We start from the raw sequence: 19,022 nt of genomic DNA on the forward strand, positions 1-19,022 counted from the left end.
ATTACCTCTGCTGGGATTTGAACGTGTGGTTTCTTCGAAACACATGTTTAGTCTGGTGAGAATTCATTCCACATTGAATCTTAGGCATCTTGGTTTTTCTCACTTACAAATTTAAAAATCAATAACCAGCCAACAGATATTTAAAGTTTGAAGCTGTTGAAGACAGCTCTGCACTTGAGTCCCCGCCCGCTAAGCACTTAGATATTCATTATTCTGTCGTATTTACTGAGCACATACTGTGTGCACAGCCCTGTAGTAAGCACTTGGGAGAGTACAATATAACAATAAACAGCCACATTCCTTGCCCATGGTGAGCTAACAGACTAAAGTCTACAGTATAGTCATCACCCCTTCCCACAGCACTTAAGTACAGGTCCTTATATCCAGTTGACTCCCCTACTGGTAATTTATTTTAGTGTCAGCATTCCCCACTAGTTTTTAAACTCCTTGAGGGCCAGGATCACTTATACTAATTTCCATTGTACACTCCCAAGTACTGAGACCAGTCTCGGCAAACAATCAACATATCAATGGTATTTAACTGAGCACTTACTGTATGCAGAGCACTGTACTATGCAGTTACAATACAATAGAGTTGGTACACACATTCCCTGAGCCCAAGGAATTTACAGTCTAGTCTACATACAGGAAGAGTGTAGTCTAGTGGAAAAACCATGGGCCTAGGAATCAGAGGACGTGGGTTCTAATCCCATCTCTGCCACAAATCTGCTGTGGCACCCTGGTCAAGTCACTTCATTCTCTGTGCTTCAGTTTTCTCCTCTGTCAAATGGGGATTAAGACTGTTAGCTCCAAGTGGGGCAGGGACTTTGCCCAACCTGATTACCTTGTATCTAACCCAGCAGTTAGAACAGTACTTGGCACATAGTAAGCCCTTAAAAAGTACCACAGTTATTATTATTAAGTGCTCAACAAATACCATTGACCAATTGACTTCAGGATTGACTCTTGGAAACTACCTAATTTTTGTCCCTCTGGAAGAGAGAGAGAGAGAGAGAGAGAGAGAAGAGACAGAGTCAGAAATGGACACTGAGAAAAAATATGAATATATCACATAGTTGGAGGAAACCTTCCAAACTATATCTTGCTTTTGAAAACTCTAGAATCAAAAATACACCAATATACAATCTCCCAATTGCTTTTCAGACACAATTTGGCCTACTTATCCTGAGCTTTACACCTACAGCTAGATGACAAAGATTTCAACATAGTATCTTTGAAAGTCACAACACTGAATCTATTTCCAGTAGTTTTCAGGAGACCAAAGATTAGCACTGTGGGAAAATGTTCATTCTAAATGTCCATTCATCCACAGGAGGAACTAAAATGAATAGTCTGGAGTTGCTGCTCTTCTTTTTGATTCTGCTCACTCTGATACATGCTGGGAAGCTTTCATTCATTCTCTGCCCCCCTGCATCCCCCCCAACCAAAAATATTGCTTTGACCTTTCTAAGGAGGCTTTAGCTTCAAATATTTTTCTCCTACTCATCTTTGCCTCTGGACCTTTTTTTTTTTAATTTCTGTACAAGAACTGGGGGCTTCATCTTTCCCTTTCTTGCCTGCTCTTCATAGAGGATGTGACTATTTTATCTAAATATGTTCCCTGACAGACAGTACATTCTGCAGCCCTTGAGACAAAACAGGCAATGTTGCCTTGTCAAAATATTGTCAAAGTCTTGTCATTTTATTTCCCTTAAGTATTCTTGCAATCATTTCAGTGCTGTATTTCTAAGGCTTCTTTGTAAACTTTTCCAGCAATCTTATGCGGGAAACTATTTCTTGTGAATTAATTCCTGCTATTAACTTGCTTTTCTGTCCCTGACATCGACCCCTCTTCCAATATGAGATTCACTGCTGCCTCTCATACACCTCCTTCTGGGTCCTTGGTTGCCTTTTCACTCACAAGGCTTTACAGAAATAACTTCTGATCTTTATCTCCATATCATCCAGGCTGCCTGTGCTCTCTGTCATTACTTGAGGTGTCCCTACTAAGTATACAGACTAATGGTCACCTTGACTTTCCTCCCTTTCCCCACATCTAATCCATGGCCCACTCCTTGATTTTTGCCCTCCATGTCATTAAAAATTCCCTGTAATTATTTTGAATATTTCCCACTGTGGCTACTGACAACTCATGAGAAGCAGTGTGGCCTAGTGGAAATCAATCAATCGATGATATTTAACTGAGTGCTTACTATATGCAGAACACTGTACTAAGTGCTTAGGAGAGTACAATACAATATAATTAGCAGACCCGTTCCCTGTCCATAACAAGCTTACAGTCTAGACCAGATCTGACTTCCAAAGTTTTCCTGAATGAAGCAATGGGCATGTGAATGTGCCTTGGCTATCCTCTCTGTAGCTACCATTTGGACCCAAAGCAACTATGATTACTAGGTCTGAAGACCTCCCAAGACACTCGTCACCGCATGTTTAGAAGGTCGCCATCATTTAGAAGGATTTGGAAATCATATGTAAACAAAGCAGGACCGTAGAGTGTTTGTTTATTCCAGCTCTTTGTATAGTTGCATTGTTCTTTCTATATAATTTAACATTAAATGAAAAGATTAAACCTGGTCGAGTAGTGGTGCTGGGCCCATTTCCACCTTCAGTGATGTTGTTTTGCTGATTGCCTGGGCTATTCATCCCAGTGCTTCTGGGAATAGCATAAAATCTTCAATTACACAGAATCTCTAGTGCAGCCTGAGTCATGGAGATATAATTCAGTGGCAGCCCGGAGCTCGAAATTATGAGGCAACATCTAGGTTCCCTGGTCATAACCAGTTTGAGAGGAAAATGCATTAATATCTTGACATTTGTTATTGCTTTGACTCCATCACAGCAGGATTTCATTCTTGCTCATACATGTTAGAATAATGTCAGCATGAAATCTCAGGAATGGATGTTTGCCTGTCTAATGCCATTAGACACTGTAGTAGAGAAGAGCTGAAAGGTAATGTCAATGAAAATTACTGATAAGGTTGATCACTTGTACAGTGGTGATTTAATGTCATCTTTGAAATATGTGTAAAGACCTGAAAGATTATTTCGGCTTCTGCAAGTTCACTGTCACCTTTCCTCCTTAGGAGTCTTCATATCTAAAAGTAATCAAGCTGGAAAAACAATGCTGTCATTATCTTTATTGTGATATTGCTGTTTCATTGGTCTTTTGGGACACATCCCCATCCATGGATAGGATCTCACTATCAGAATTGATACTGTCAAAAGTGAAGGCTAACTCTCTGTGTGACCTTTATTCTTGGCAATGACATACTCTGCCTGAAAAGACTATGTAGATTCTGAACAGATTGAAAATCTAAAGATCTGTTGAGCACATAATTGTATTTTTGTTCCTTCATTCCTTTCTAGGTAAATTCCTTACAATAATTGCTGTACTATTACTAAATGCTTTATATGGTACCCAAATTCTAGATGAAATTCTCTAAAGTGGAAGTTATGTTCATAAAGACTGAAGACTGTAAGTTCTTGTAGGCAGGAAGCATATCTACTAATTTTGTTGTATTATACTCTCTTAAGCGCTGAGTACAGTGCTCTGCACATAGTAAAAGCTCAAAAAATAACACTGAGTGAAGAGCTTTATGTTATGGAAACTCTTATTAAAGTAGCCATTGATTCAAAGGTAATTATTGGGTTAGCTGGGTAGGTGGTTCAAAGATACCACCATGACTGACATCTTTCCATACAATTTTCGGTATTGTTACATCCTCCAATAGCAGAATGCATTATGTTCTCACCATTATAGTTATTTTACTGTATTAGAAATTTTTAAAGTTGTAAGAACCCAAAGTACTCTCTCCTCACAATCTTACATCCCTTCTAGGAAGTGAAGCAGTATCACGCCTCTCCCAAAGCCGTGCACAAGAACACGACTCCTTTCTACACTGAAGCACCTCTCACCAATTTGTGAATCATGCTATATCTGGGAGAGGTTTGTATTTTAGGAAGAACTTTCTCTAATCATCTCATCATGTTATACCCAAGCTGAGGAATGGAAATCTGTGTTATAGCAGAACTGAAAGAAGTTTCAGGGAAATTATTTTGGTAATCACTTCTCTCTACCTACTCATCTCTGGTTACTTTCTCATTCAGCTTTCCTCCCTCTTGGGGTCAGCTTTGCCAAGGTTTCTTACAATAGTGGTGTTCACTAAGCACTTATTCTGTGGCTATAAACTGGGGTAAATACAAGATAACCAGATCAGATCTAGTTCCTGTTCCATATGGGGGACACAGTCTAAGAGGGAGGGAAAAGGGGTAACACCCTCATTTTACAGATAAAGAAACGTGGGCAAAGAGAGGTTGAGTAATTTGACCAAAATCCCTCAGCAGGTCAGGGGCAGATCTGAGTTTAGAACCTGAGTCTCCTGACTCCCGCTCCCATATTCTTTGCATTAAGCCATGCTACTCCCCGCCCCCCCACCCCCCCACCCCCATCTTAGAGCCCACTCTCTCAGCTGTGTTCTGTTTTGAGCTCTGGAGTCTGGCAAGATAACCTCAGTTATGACTCTTTCTCTCCTGTCTGGCCTATCCCTAGCTCCCTCCTCCAAACTCATGCTGCCAACAGTGGGTATGAGAGAGGCTTCAGTGTTACGTCCCTCTGCTTATATATGACTGATTCCATTTCGAACCTAAGTTGCATGCAAAGCTCCTAATTAGGTACTATTTTCTGACCTCAAAACAATGGCCCATATCATCCAAAATGCACAAAAAGACACAATTCATGCACTTAGGACTTTTGATCTTCTGTTCTATAGCATTTTGCAAACCTTGGTTTTTCTAGAGATCGAATAATCTTTTTGTACTCTAAGCAAGCATAAAATTGTGAAAGTGTGTTGTGATGGCCTTCCATTCGTCTCAGTCGAACTCATTTCAGTTTCGAAGAGGAATTATCGGAAGTCAAATACACAGAAGTTTCTCCAATCAAAGCAGATAATTAATGTTCAAGAATATAGAAATAAATTGTATTTCTACTCCTTTCATTAATTCCCAGGCGACTTTAGCAAGACAATCTCTCTGCATGTCAGTTGGTCCATCCAATTATCAGAAGTGGTCATTTCTACTGTATTATACTCTCCCAAGCACTTAGTACAGTGCTCTGCACACAGTAAACAATAAATACCACTGATTGATGGATAGATTGCTTGATCGATTGCTTGATGTTTTCCTTCACCACCATCATAATAATAATAGTGGCATTCGTTAGGCTCATTCATTCAGTCAGATGTATTGAGTGCTTACTGTGTGCAGAGCACTGTACCAAGTGCTTGGGCGAGTATAGTACAACAATAAACAGACACTTTCCCTGCCCAACATGAGCTTACAGTCTAGAGGTGCCTACCACGTGCCAAGCACTGTACTTAGCACTGGGGTAGATACAAGATAATAATGATTTTGTTAAGTGTTTACTTTGTGTCAAGCACTTACTAAGGACTGGGGTAGATATCAGGTAATAATAGTATTTGTTAAGCACTTTCTATGTGCCAAGCGCTGTACTAAGCACTGGGGCAGATACAATAGATCCCACATGAGGCTCACAGTCTAAATAGACGGTAGAATAGGTTTTGAATTTCCATTTGGCTGATGAGGGAACTGAGTCACAGAGAAGTTAAGTGACTTGCCTAAGGTCACACAGTAGACAAGAGGTGGAGCCAGGATTAAAGCCCAGACCTCTAACTTTCTTTCCATAAGGCCACACTGCTTTCCTAAGAGCACCTCCTTCTCATAAGAGTGGCAAGAGGGTTTATTGGGATTGTGGTTTGAGTTAACTGATAAACTGTAGTAGTTCCCTTCTGCAGGAGCATAAATTATTTGCAGGTACATCTGAGAGCCCTAGAAAAATCCTTTCCCTCCAGAAAGAGAGCAAAAGGAGATTCTCCAATTCTGTTCAGTCACTTCAGCCCCATAAACCTACGCCCCAACAGGCAAGAAAGTGAATGGGCCTGACCTCAGCAGGGCCAGTGGGTCTGTGATGGCTGACTGGCAGGCTGGTTGGCAGGTAGGGTCTTCTAAGGCTGGCCAAGGGAAGAGATCCCTGCTCCAGATCACTCACTGAAAAGTTGAAACGAAGGGATCAATCTTTTGGAAGGTCAACATGCAGCTGGTGGCAAGGTGGGGATGGGAAAGGGGGAGCTGCACTGGTGGGCCCTGAAGGAATCCCCTTTGAGGATGATGAGCAGGAAAGGCTTGGGCGGAAAGGAAATACGTGCCCTTCTCACCTTCAACCAGGTTTGTATGTGTCCTGGGGTTTCTTCAGGAGCCTCTGAGGCTTGGAGCAGGCTGGCTCTGTCTGAAGGGACCCCAGGATACATGTAAACTTGGGTGAGGGTGAGAGGACAAGTGTTACCTTTCCCCCAACTCCCCCTTATGCTTCCCTCACCCACCCTACTCCTTGTCATCATCACTATCAATCTCCCTCCCCTCTCCCAGGTCTACCAGGTCTTGAACCAACAATACTCATTTTATGGCAGAAGAAACTAGGGCACAGCCCAAGTTCCATAAAGACACTGGAAAGTGACCTGAGAATGAGACGATTTTCTTATTTATTTCCTTTTCTTCATTATTTGTCTATTAATCATGTATTTGGGAATACCAGATTTTGTAAATTCCCTCATTGATTGAATGGAAAACATTTGGGGATTTTTGTGAGGGGTTATAATTGTCCTGATAACGGACTATATTCTCTCCTTCCTTTGCCCATGAAGATCTTGGTGAATACTTCAGCAGGACTAGAACTCAGAGCTTCTTGGTATTCAGGTAATTTTTTTAGGCCCGATTTCCATATCAAGTCACTAAAAGTAACTTTTGTTGGAGCACCTACTGGATTTGATTAGATTACCTTAAGAATCATGGGGAATTCTCAATTAGGAGATTTAGAGACACGGAGAGTCCTTAATAAATCCCACTTGATGATGGAGTCTACCACTTTCCCTAAGAGGCATGGGGACAATATGGACAGTCAAGGATAAGTCTCCTAAGAAATTATAAAAACATCTTCGTGGGTGAGTGGTTTCATCAGGACCCGAAAGGTCAGGGAGGATCTCACAGAATTATATTTCTAGGACCTTCCAGCTTCATTAGAATGCAAATAATACTGGTTGAATCCTACTGGTCTCAGAGTTCTTAAAATAATAATCCCCATTCTCAACACTGAAAAACAAGATAATGCCTGTGCCTGAAGAAGTATATTCGTATATTTAAATCCATGGGCAGCTTCATCATTCTAGGGCTCTGTGATTCTATATTTATTCATACAGACTTTCTATTAATTACCCTTTTTTATTCAAAAAATAGCACAGCTGCAGCTGTCAAAGAAACAATTCATGTTAAAGACTTCAAATGCCTTTCCTGGCATATTCATCATAGCCTTGAAGAGTCAACTTGCTGTTTCAGGATGTTAGAGGTCCATTTGAAAAAGAGGTTTACAGTCCACTACCCAAACTATTCTTTCTCTTTATGTTCTTGACAAGAGCAGGAGACTTGTTGGACACTTTTTCAGAACTGTGTGTCTATCACACTTTCTTTTAAGATTCCCATAACTTTTAAAATGCCATAATTACCAACTCGCCAATCATAAAAAAGGTAACTTCAGATTTAGGGCTGTCCCCCTAAGGTGCTATTCTCAATTTTGGACCTTCTCTTCCAACTATTGTTCAAACTGTGAGAAGCAGCATGGTCTAGTGGAAAGAGCACGGGCCTGGGAGTCAGCGGACCTGGGTTCTAATCCAGATCTCGCCACTTGTCTGCTGTGTGACCTTGGGCAAATCACTTAACTTCTCTGTGCCTCAGTTACCTCATCTGTAAAATGAGGATCATGGCTGTGAGCCCCTTGTGGGACACGACCTGTGACCAATCTGGTTAACTTGTTTCTTACCACGTTTAGTAGAGTGCCTGGCCTATAATAAGCACTTAAAAAATTCCACAAAAGAAAATTACAATGGATGGGTACACCTACTGAGTAAGAGATACATACAGTGCGCAGGGCTGAGCCAGGGACATCTCTCGGAAACACTGCAGAGGGTGGAGTCAGAATTGCTATTCCCTGACATACCTGGAGATTAAGGCTGCAAAGTTCAGCAACAACTAAAAGCAATGGGTGAAGGCTAAGTTATTAATGCTGCTGCTGGCAGGGAGCTCAAAAGGAAGTCAATACTCTGAAACATTCTAATGTTTGCGCTGGCAAGATTTGTTTGGTAAATATTCACGTACTCATCCCTCTCCTGTTTTCTTCCTCTCTGTCACATTAAAAATTCCCCAGCAGAGATGTTGTCTGCTTGTACTTTTGGAAGCTCCTCCATCTCCTTTCCCACTTTCTCCATCTCAAACCCAGTCGTGGGCCCTGGGCTTTCTGGTGTATCCAAAATGGGTCCGATTGCAGGAGCCACTGATGGTCCCACTAAACACATAGGGTTTGCGGAAGGAAGAGGGGTGAGATGACCAAGAATTCCCCTTGGTTTTGCTTTTCATTGTCCTCACTCTTCAGCTTGCCCCTGTCACCTGGGTTGTACTGTGCCCATTTCCTTTCTAGGAGAATCCATTCTAGAACCTAGATGTGCAGTGCTTGGGAGGCAAGTATCCTGAATCATCCCATCTCCCTCCAAATTCAGGGAACCCCAGAGGAATTCTCTCCTCTGACAGCCAGCACCCTCCACGGAGTTGAAAAGGGGAGGCGATGAAAGGAGACAGAGGGACATAGCCTCAGAAGAAAGCTACTGCTAGAGGAGCCTAAACACAATCCCTAAATATCTACAGATGCTTAATGACGCCTAAAGAATAACAGCTTCCCCTTCTTGGAAGGCTGTGCAAATTGTGAAGGGGGCCTACCCAAACCACCCTATGTTGTCTATGGATCTGACCTTGTGCAACTTTCAGAGCAAGAAGAAACAAATTCAAGGTAACTGGCTGGATAAAGAGGAACTCTCCAAAGACCAACATTCTACAACAGCAGGGACTGTTTTATGTGATGCTTTGCATGGAAACAGGTTAACTGAGGTTTTCTTTTATAATGATGAACTTACAATAAGTTGAAGGAGAAAATCACCTAAGCACTTGTAACTATAGAAACCTTACTACTAGAACAAAAAGACCTCTACAAAGCTGGATATTCCTATTATATTAAAAACAGACTTCTTCAGAAAACATAGACAGACCTAGTTGGATTTCTACTGTACCAGACCCAAGCTGTTGGTACAGTGTTCTGTATACAGTAAACACGCAATAAATACCACTGACAGTGATTGCTTCATATCTGTAGATGACACTACTCACGGTGAAGTTACCATTGGATATGAGTTGGATGAAAAGGCCAAAGTGGACAACCATAATGTACACACACAAATATCATCTTTTCTTGTGTTGGTGTGTTTGCTGTTGGCAGCACAGCTACTTGCTTTACTTATACCCAAAATGGCCCCGAACAATAAGGTCATCATCAGAAAAGCAAATGCTTACAAGGCATCTGCTTTAATTTACTTTGACCCACAACAGTTATTGTCACAATCCCTTTGCTCATTTTAATATCATTCGACAGACGCACTGCACGGATTTTTTGGTTCTAGTTGGTACACTGCTCTCTGGTTACTTACAACTGACATTTTCCATTTTTTCACGTTCATGCTTCCAATTCTGAACTAAAAGGGCATCAGCAAAAAAAAAATAAAATAGTATTTTCTTGTGTTTGAAGGACACATGCTACTCACCGGGAAGTACAGAAGCAGAGATCCAAAAAGGATGGTCTCCAACAAAATCAAGCCCGATGCTCTGATGCTCTAGAAAACACAAAGAGAGCCAGGGTGTTAGATGTGCTTCTGGACTACTATATCTGGATCATCTGTGGCACCTGAGTCAGAATCAGCCTACAAGTCGATATTTTCTGATAAAATGACATAAAAAAAGAATGTATCAAAGGCTTTAGGTCAGATGAAAGTGACCTAATGTCCTGCACTGGGTGGGATGGCTGAGGAATTCTGACTGTGGCTTTGACCAAGGGGTAGAGGTAGGGTTTCTCAGTTTGACTCTCTCTCTCCTTCCAACCTCCCTTTGCCCCCAAACTTGGACCACTGGTCCGTCCAAGCCCCAGTGAAGCCCTGCCTCTCCCACCCCCAATAAAACTAACCCTCTGTCCCATTTTTCCCTGTGGAAAAAATCTATTCCCTTAAATTAGCTATAAGGAAGAACCCCTTGAGAGTAAAGCCTGGAAGAGCCAAAACTCACTCCTCACAGAGATTGCAGCTTAGTCTCCCAATCCTCTCTCTGAATGTTTTAGGGACAGACAACATTTGGGATGGCATGAGGGTCACACACGGATGATCCCTTTCAGCCCATGGAGTTGAAAAAACATGGCTCTGCTCTAGGATTCCAACATTTCAGCTCCCTTGCTGTTCCCATTGTGAACAACGATGTCCGTTCAGTTCACACATGCTTATGTGAGCAGTGACAGAAATCAGTGAAAAAACCACACAGGAGGGGACTTAAGCCATCACATTTCACTCTCCTTCCATACACAGAGTATTTCACTATTGTCCCAGTGCGCAGTGCTTGGGGGCTTTCTCAGGGAGTATTAGAACTGCAGATATTGGAATCCACTGGAATCCACAGGTCTCAGAGTTAATTTCTAAAAGATTCCAAGTCTGCCCAGTCACTTGGGACCCAATTCTTCACCCTCTTTTGGGAGGCCTGGATGAGAGGCACTGTGCTTTAGAGCGAGGAATGAAGTAAAATGAAAATTGATCTGGTCTTCCCACAATAAATCTTGCTCCAATAAGTTCCTCGATCAATATACAGCGATTCTTTTGACTAGGAAGAATAACAAAATGTAGACCTAGCATTCCACAGGCCCTGTGCATTCCCAGCTGGAGCATAAAGCACCCAAGCAGAAATTTCTGTGAACCTCCAGTGCCCTGCTCCAAGGAAATGTGTTTCTGCCAAATAAGCCAGGCTGCAGGTGGGAGAGAAGACAGAGGAGGTCCACACACACAGGAACACAGGTCCACACATAGAGACACACAGAAGTTAAGTGACTTTCCCAAAGTCATACAGCAGGCAGACCCTCCTGACTCCCAGGTTCTGGCTCTTTCCACCAGGCCTCGCTGCTTCTCTACGGATGGCTTCTCTACGGATGGCCTAGAGAGGACATCTAGAATTTTTTTTTCAACCTTTCCTAGTGGTAAATGCGATCCTTGGGGCAACCTTCACTTTCTCTCCATCCTTGTTTACCATCAAGTCTTAGCAATGCTTAGTGGAAAGAACCCAGGCCTGAATGTCACCAGGACCTGCGTTCTAATACTAGCTCCACCACTTGTTTCCTGTGTGACCTCAGGCAAATCTCTGGGCCTCCATTTCCTCATCTGTGAAATGGGAATTAAATCCTACTTCCTCTTATGTAGATTAGGAGCCCCATGTGAGGCAGGGACAGAGTTCAACCTGATCTTGTGTCTACCCTAGTGCTTAGTAGAGTGCTTGGCACATAGTATGTTTAAAAAGTACCATAAAAAAGAAAGGCCTTGTGAGGAACTTTATTTCTGACTGGGCCTTAGCCCTGGAGAGCCTCCTGCTGTGTCTGGTGAGAAAAGCTTTGTCTAAGTTTCAGGGGAACGCAGGCGGCATCCATACTTGGACACTAGGGAGGACTCAAAACCCATGTTCATGTTCTCTTTGCCAACAGGCAGCTGGGGGGGGGGGGGGAGGGGAGGTAATTACTGGGGTTTGGAATAGGGATTTCCACTTCCTCAGCTTTCTGTGCCTATTGGAGAACATTGAGCAGCGTGACTGACAAGCAAGATATGAGGATGCCCAAGGGGAATGAGTTCTGGGTTTCAGAACCGATGCCAACTTGCTGGGGGCCCTAGAGGAAATTTCTTAACCTCTCTGGGCTGCTTTTGCTTCCCTGACAATATGAAGGCAAAATTAATCTATCATTCGGATCTCTGGACGGAATGAGACAATCGTAACCTGTTTCCTGCTATAGGTAACAAACTAAGACAAATTCATGTCCTGATTCATTAAGCAACTTTCAATCCTGCCAAGAGAGGATGCGTTCAGTCTGAGTTAAGTACTTTTTAACCTAGTTCCAGCCCCTGCTTCCCACATTCTTCCCACCTGCCCAACTTTCCCACCTATGATCTCTGCTAGCCACCCTGGTCCTAATTCCAGACCCCTCTATCTGAGCTTTACTTCCTCTAAGATCCTTATTCCACCATTGGAGGGTAAACCCAGGCCAGAATGCAGCTCTTCTTTAACCACATCTAACCTCATATCACAGAGGTTAGAGGCAGGAGAAAAGCTCATTGGTCTGATACTATTTCATCTTGTAACCAGCAGGGAGTGCAATGTAATCCTGACAAAATGCCTGGAAGCTTTTAACACCATAGTCTGAGGTGGGGTGGGAGGGGATGGGGGAAGCGGAGGGAAAGAGAGGGTAACCATAGCAACCATTGACCCAGAAGCAGATGAAGCTGCTGTAGCTACTTCTCCCGGAAGCTCCTTCCCCTAGCTTCTCCCTGGCCTGACCAGGCTCTGTGCCCTTGAGATGCTGAAACTACAAAGCCTAGGCCACAAATGCCACTGACCCTGTTATCACCAGCTACCTAACTGAAGGAATCATGGATTCCCGGAAAATTACTTCTCCAACCCCCACTCCTCTCTTCTTCTGGCCATGTACATATTCACACATATTCCCCTGCATCGCAAGCAGTTTTAAAAAAACAGACCTCAGTGTTGTCAATAATAGCTTCATTTGCTTTTAACACCCACCATAATCCTCTTCAAGCACAATCGATCCAGCTCCTCAGCATCTCGACAAATTCAATCTTACTGCGGGGGGTGGGGGTGGGGGGTGGCTACCAAATGGATTTCTCATCCTTTGGCTACTTTTGGGCCATTCAGTCCTCAGCACTACAGGCTTGGACGCAGCCTCAGCTCTGGCTTTTTTCGAGGGGGCGACAACATTTTGTAATTCAGCCTCCTGCAGATGTGACATTATCGTGCTCCAACCCTAAGCACTATTCAAACTATGGCTGTAGTCTTACAAAACAAGGGTTAAAAGTCACCTAAGAGCCATCACAGTAGAATTCTACATCTGCTCTCTATGCTGAACATTCAAATGGCACCATCAAAATCAATGCCTATTGCCAACACGTTCAAAACCGCTTTCAGCCGGCACATTTCAACAGTAACCCAATATAAAGAGCAAATAGGCTGGAATTAGATTTGAACATGCCAATTATGAAGTCATTAAATAGAATGTTTCTAGCTTATTTAATTAAAATGATGGTAACCACACATCTGGTGGTTAAGTGTATCGAATGGAAGGTGAGTTTCCTGATACTGTGCGAAAAATGTTTCGGCGAGAAATAGGCTTTTGTCAAAACCAGAGGGAGTATGGCTTGGAGTCAGGCTCAGGTCTCTGGAAAACAGACTCTACAGATGCCCATTCAAACAGGGAGGGCCAGAAGAAGGCAGAGACAATTCAAAGAGACTTTGCATCTTGCTCCGACAGACAGATCCATTTCACACACATACGATGACTCTGGAAAATAGGGAGTCGGGGTCCCACGCTTTGCCCTCAGCCAAAAGGCAGCGAGTATAAGAGCAGGGTTCTCACAGCTAGTTACAAAACTGATGGGAACTGTGGCACTTTATATTTCAGACAGCTCTATAAATAGTGCCAGAGAGAAGCTATTTAAAGGCATTTCTGTGCTTGGGTGCCCAATCTCAGAAGGAAACAGGCATCCAAAGGCACGAGAGACTTGTTGAATTATCTTCCCTTCTGAGCCTTCAAAATAAGTTTGGAATTGTCCAGGGGATCCAGGTGAAGCAACGGACTTCACTGTATTGAAGCTGATCCTTGGAAATGGTGTAATGTCAGGATCACCCTGAACCTTAGAAATATCTGTGTTTCCTTAGTCTCCTCGACACTGCATTTCCCCCTCTAGAAACCACAAATTTTCTGCTGGGAATTTAGAAGGGGGTGGAGATGTCCTTGCCAGATGCCAGTGGCAGGCTCTGTCTGGTCTTGGGCAATGGACAACTTGCTGCAAGCAGCAACCATCCTCTACCAAATCCTCTGGCCTCCACTGCCTTTGTAATTCAGCAGTGTTAAAAGTCTGATCTTGGAGATGAAAGATATTCTTGGCCCTGGTCCCTCCCTGTTAGCCAGTAGAAAGGGATTTATGCAGAATTCTGTGCAGAATACTGGGACCCCTGTGAGGTTCCTGCCCTCCTTTCCTTTGCCTCATTTATTCAACTGTATTTAGTGAGTGCTTACTGCGTGCAGAGCACTGTACTAAGAGCTTGGGAGAGTACAAAACAACAATAAACAGACACATTCCCTGCCCACAACGAGCTTACGGTCTAGAGGTCATAGCCTCTTGCTATGACCATTTGTATTGTCCCTCCTTCACCACAGACCATGTCTTACTTCGAGTAATCCTCTTTGTTTTGGGCCCCGGACATCCACCTTTGTGGCTAATGATGAACCAACATGAACTTACCCAGATGCCTATCGAATCTGCTGATATTTCTAATGCAACAAAAGCCTGGTCTCCTGATGCCATCCAAGGCTTTCTCTTCAGTTAATCTGGTTCCTACCTCAAACTATCAACACAGATATACTGAGCACCTGCAGGGTGCAGAATACTCTCTTCTCCCGGCCCCTCCTCCTGCTCCTCTTCATCCCCATCCCAAACCCCAGCGTTCAGTACAGTACTCGGCACACAATAAGTGCTCAATAATTACAATTGATTGACTGACCCTAGGAAAATAGTTTCCTCCCTACAGAGTCCCTATCAATCCAGGGAATGGAAATTGTATTCATTTATCTGGACGGGAGTGAACAGAATTACATTTGGACTAGATAAATTATAATTCACTCGTGTTAATGCTAGGTTAGCTGTCAGTTCTCTCATTTTTTGTTATTTATTGTTTGTCTTTAGGCCTCTGTTACATCAGCCTTATGAGCTGGAATCTGTTAGTTTATGTTCTGTATTTCTCTGATGAGGGACTGCTGTTGGCTTTGTGCATTGTTTGTCCTTGGCTAACTGTTCATTTATTTTCTGGGAAGCATTTCCCCATTTGTTTGTTTGTTCTTTTTTATGGTATTCGTTAAGTGCTTACTATGTTTGGAGCATTCTTCTAAGATCTGGGGTAGATAGAAGTTAATCAGGTGGGACACAGTCCCAGTTCCACAAGGAACTCAGTCTAAGAAGAACAGATACTGAATCCCTATTTTGTAGTTGAGGAAACTGAGGCACAGAGAAGTTAAGTGACTTGCCCAAGGTCACAAAGCAGGCAAGTGTGTCGGGGGGGAGGGGGCAAGATTAGGTCCTCTGGGTCCCATGTCCACATTCTTTGCACAAGCCAACACTGCTTGCCTGTGGGTCAAAGGAAAACTGTTCTGGCCAACCTACCCTCTCTTCTTTCCCTGTCTCTGTAGTCATCCCTGCTGCTACCCCGGACTCTCATACAGTAAGTGGGTAGGCCTCTCTGCCATGCTCCATTTTACTCAGGGATGGCCTTTTCTTTTGTTTTTTCCTTTGGTTCTTGGGAGTTTCATATGGTTTTCTCATTTCAATTGTTGGGAGATCAAGGAATGAACCAACTAAAGAAAAGTTTACTTCTAAATGCATCAGTGACCGTCACATCAACCTATTTTATTTTGACCCTCCCTCAACCTGTCTCCTTGTGGAAAGAGACTTCTTCCTTGCCAACAGTGAGGGTGGCAAGTCCCTATCAGCTACAGAGGGCAAGTTGTGTCTGACCAACACAGCTGGAGCCTCCACGGGTCTGGGGATTCAGAGACCATGGGAAGCCCAGTCTTTAGTTACTACTGCCAAATATGTTTTGATGGAGCGACATAGCACCAGATAAACCAAGATGGACAGTAAAGGAAATGGAGCCTTTGGTAGGCAGGGAATATATATAACAACTGGAGAAGCAGCGTGGATCAGTGGAAAGAGCATGGCCTTTGGAGTCAGAGGTCATGAGTTCGAATCCCACTCTGCCACTTGTCAGCTATGTGACTGTGGGCAAGTCACTTAACTTCTCCGTGCCTCAGTTACCTCATCTGTAAAATGGGGATTAAGACTGTGAGCCCCACGTGGGACAGCCTGATTCCCCTGTGTCTAGCCCAGCACTTAGAACAGTGCTCTGCACACAGTAAGCGCTTAACAAATACCAACATTATTATTATTATTGGACTCTCCCAAGCATTTAGTACAGTGCTCTGCACACAGTAAGCACTCAACAGATACCACTGATTTATAAAGATTGAAAGGGGATTCAATTTTTGAGAAATGTTTCATTTCTCTTCCGTCTCAGCCATACAAGGAATTACCACTCTGTTAATTAACCCTAAAATTTTTATGCATCTATGTGCTGGCATGTACATGTATACACACGTGCACACATACACACCCTCCCCCCACACCCAACCCTTCAAGAACTTTGTCCTTTAAAGAATCTGTAGACTTGGATAAGATGAGGAAGGAATTGGAAACGCCCTGCCCCTGAACACTCCTATCTCAGAGTGAACAAGGGCCAAGCTGAGGGGCCCCGGCTCACTGTTCAGACAGGAATCAAGTAGCCAGGCCTGCTTGGGGTAATTGTTTTTTCCAGGTCTAGAATCAAACCATATTTTGAGTCAAGTGAACAATAGCAAAGATAACCAACAACCTTAAAAAGTTTGTTGTGGGCAGGGAATGTGTCTGTTTATTGTTAATAATGTTGGTATTTGTTAAGCGCTTACTATGTGCCGAGCACTGTTCTAAGCGCTGGGGTAGACATAGGGGAATCAGGTTGTCCCACGTGGGGCTCACAGTCTTAATCCCATTTTACAGATGAGGGAACTGAGGCACAGAGAAGTTAAGTGACTTGCCCACAGTCACACAGCCGACAAGTGGCAGAGCTGGGATTCGAACTCATGAGCCCTGACTCCAAAGCCCGTGCTCTTTCCACTGAGCCACGCTACTTCTCCCAAGTGCTTAGTACAGTGCTTTGCACAAAGTAAGCGCTCAATAAATATGACTGAATGCATGAGCCTCTATTAATGTCCCTTCTAGACCACTCGTTTTGGGCAGGGAACGTGTCTACCAACTTCTTTATATCTTACTCTCCCAAGAGTTTAGTACAGTAAACACTCAATAAATATCATTGACTGACTGATTGGGAGATTCATGACTGATCACCTAGGCAGCCCAGCCCCAAGGCTGAGGGGTCACAATAAAAGCTTGATTCATTCCACTTGAAAACTGCTGCTCATTTAGAATGAGAAGAGTCACCAGTGACTCACTCCGGAACTCCAGGCTAGTTGCGGTGCTAACATCAGTTTCTCCATTTGGAAGTGAAGAAACTAATCATCTCTGCCCAGCGAGGGCACCGGGAGATTAATGGGCCTCAGGGGTTTAGAGGGTGGGAGTGTTCTTATAAATCTAAAAAATAAATGGGCAAATTAAACAACAATAGTCACACAGGACTGGGAGCTCTTTGGACAAAATGTTTCCCGTAAACCCTCAATGTCCTTTTGCAGTACTAATGTATTTGAGAGCTTGTGCTTTGAAAATGAAATATTTTAGCCCTTTCAAAACAATATAAGAGCTTGTTATAAGGATTGGAAAAGTAAAAATTAACTTCTTGAATTTCTAAAATCGTGTGGTACAGTTTATCATTGGGTTCATTTTGTCCGTCTTTCTCCCCCGATTAGACTGTAAGCCCATCATTGGGCAGGGACTGTCCCTATCTGTTGCCGAATTGAACATTCCAAGCACTTAGTACAGTGCTCTGCACATAGGAAGCGCTCAATAAATACTGCTGAATGAATGAAAGATTCATATGCCTTTTGCCATGTTTGAAAATATTTTGAAGTTACTATGTTTTCTCTTGCACGGACTACAATCTCTGTAATATCTTTTAAACGTTACTTTCGCTGAAAAAAAAAATTCTGGAGCTGACAAACCCTGAATCTAAGGCAGAGAAACATGGGACCTGGGGGGGAAGAAAAACATAACGTCTCAGTAATTTTGGCTCCAGAGTCCAAAGCTGGGAATTCTGAACAGCCATTTGGTGGGGACAAAGGTATGCTGATTCTCTAAACCCCCACCTCCCTCCACCAATCTTTTCCTTTAGCACCATCAACATCAAAGCTATTTACTGAGTGCCAGCAAAGCACAGTACTAATCAGTCAGTTTATCTCGTTTGGGAGAGAACAACAAAAGCAAGTCACAGGTTGCCTGCCTTCAGGGAGCTGACAGTCTTTCCTAGGGATCCACTCTCCAACTGCTTTTGCATCTGCTCTGCTTACAGTAAGCGCTCAATAAATACGATTGAATGAATGAATCTAGATCTCCTTTTATGTCTTTTCTATGATTCCCCCCTTGGACAGAGGCCTGAGAACTTCATTCTGGCTCATTCTTACCTTAAAAACCCTTCTAATATTCCTCTCCTAAAAAGTAGGTCCTTTGACCTACTGATGAAGCCCAGATCATATTTGGAGAAGTTTTCCCAATTCTCACTTAATCCTCCCAATTTTCACATTGACTGCTGATTGGCTTTTTCCTAGATGAAGAAAACAAGGCCCAGAGTGCAGTGTACCACCGCAGATGGACTCTCAGGAAATGCTGCTACTAAAATGGTTTTGAGAGAGTAAAACTTGAGTGTCCTTTAAATGTATGTGCCAAGGAAGAGAAAGTTCTTTGAACCGTGCCGTTGCCAACATCAGCCTAGAACTTGAGTCTCGCTGAGAGGGTGCTACATGAAATACAACTACAATGCTAAGTTGCTACTTGAAAAATAAATAGGCAACAGGAAGGAGGCTTCATAAAAGGTCTAAACCTCTACTCCCATTTCAAGTAATTGTTATTAAACACCTTTGGGAAGAGGACAATGAAAATTTAAAGAATGAAATTTTGTGTAAAATGTATTTAACTTTTACCATTTGTGGGAAAGAAGCTGTCAGAACACAGTTTAGATTTTGCCATGCTCAAAATATTTGAGCACGA

General features: G+C 43.0%; 1 protein-coding gene across 1 annotated transcript in view; it reads right to left on the reverse strand.

Annotated features, from left to right (window-relative positions):
• Positions 1-19,022, reverse strand: part of GPR158 (G protein-coupled receptor 158) — a 192,778-nt gene that overhangs the window by 57,893 nt on the left and 115,863 nt on the right. The window contains exon 6 of the mRNA XM_029078136.2: positions 9,732-9,800. Within this exon, the coding sequence (XP_028933969.1) occupies positions 9,732-9,800 (69 nt within the window). The remainder of the gene's footprint in view (positions 1-9,731; positions 9,801-19,022) is intronic.

The sequence above is a fragment of the Ornithorhynchus anatinus genome, chromosome 13, assembly GCF_004115215.2.
Source record: "Ornithorhynchus anatinus isolate Pmale09 chromosome 13, mOrnAna1.pri.v4, whole genome shotgun sequence".
NCBI classification, from domain to species: Eukaryota; Metazoa; Chordata; class Mammalia; order Monotremata; family Ornithorhynchidae; genus Ornithorhynchus; species Ornithorhynchus anatinus.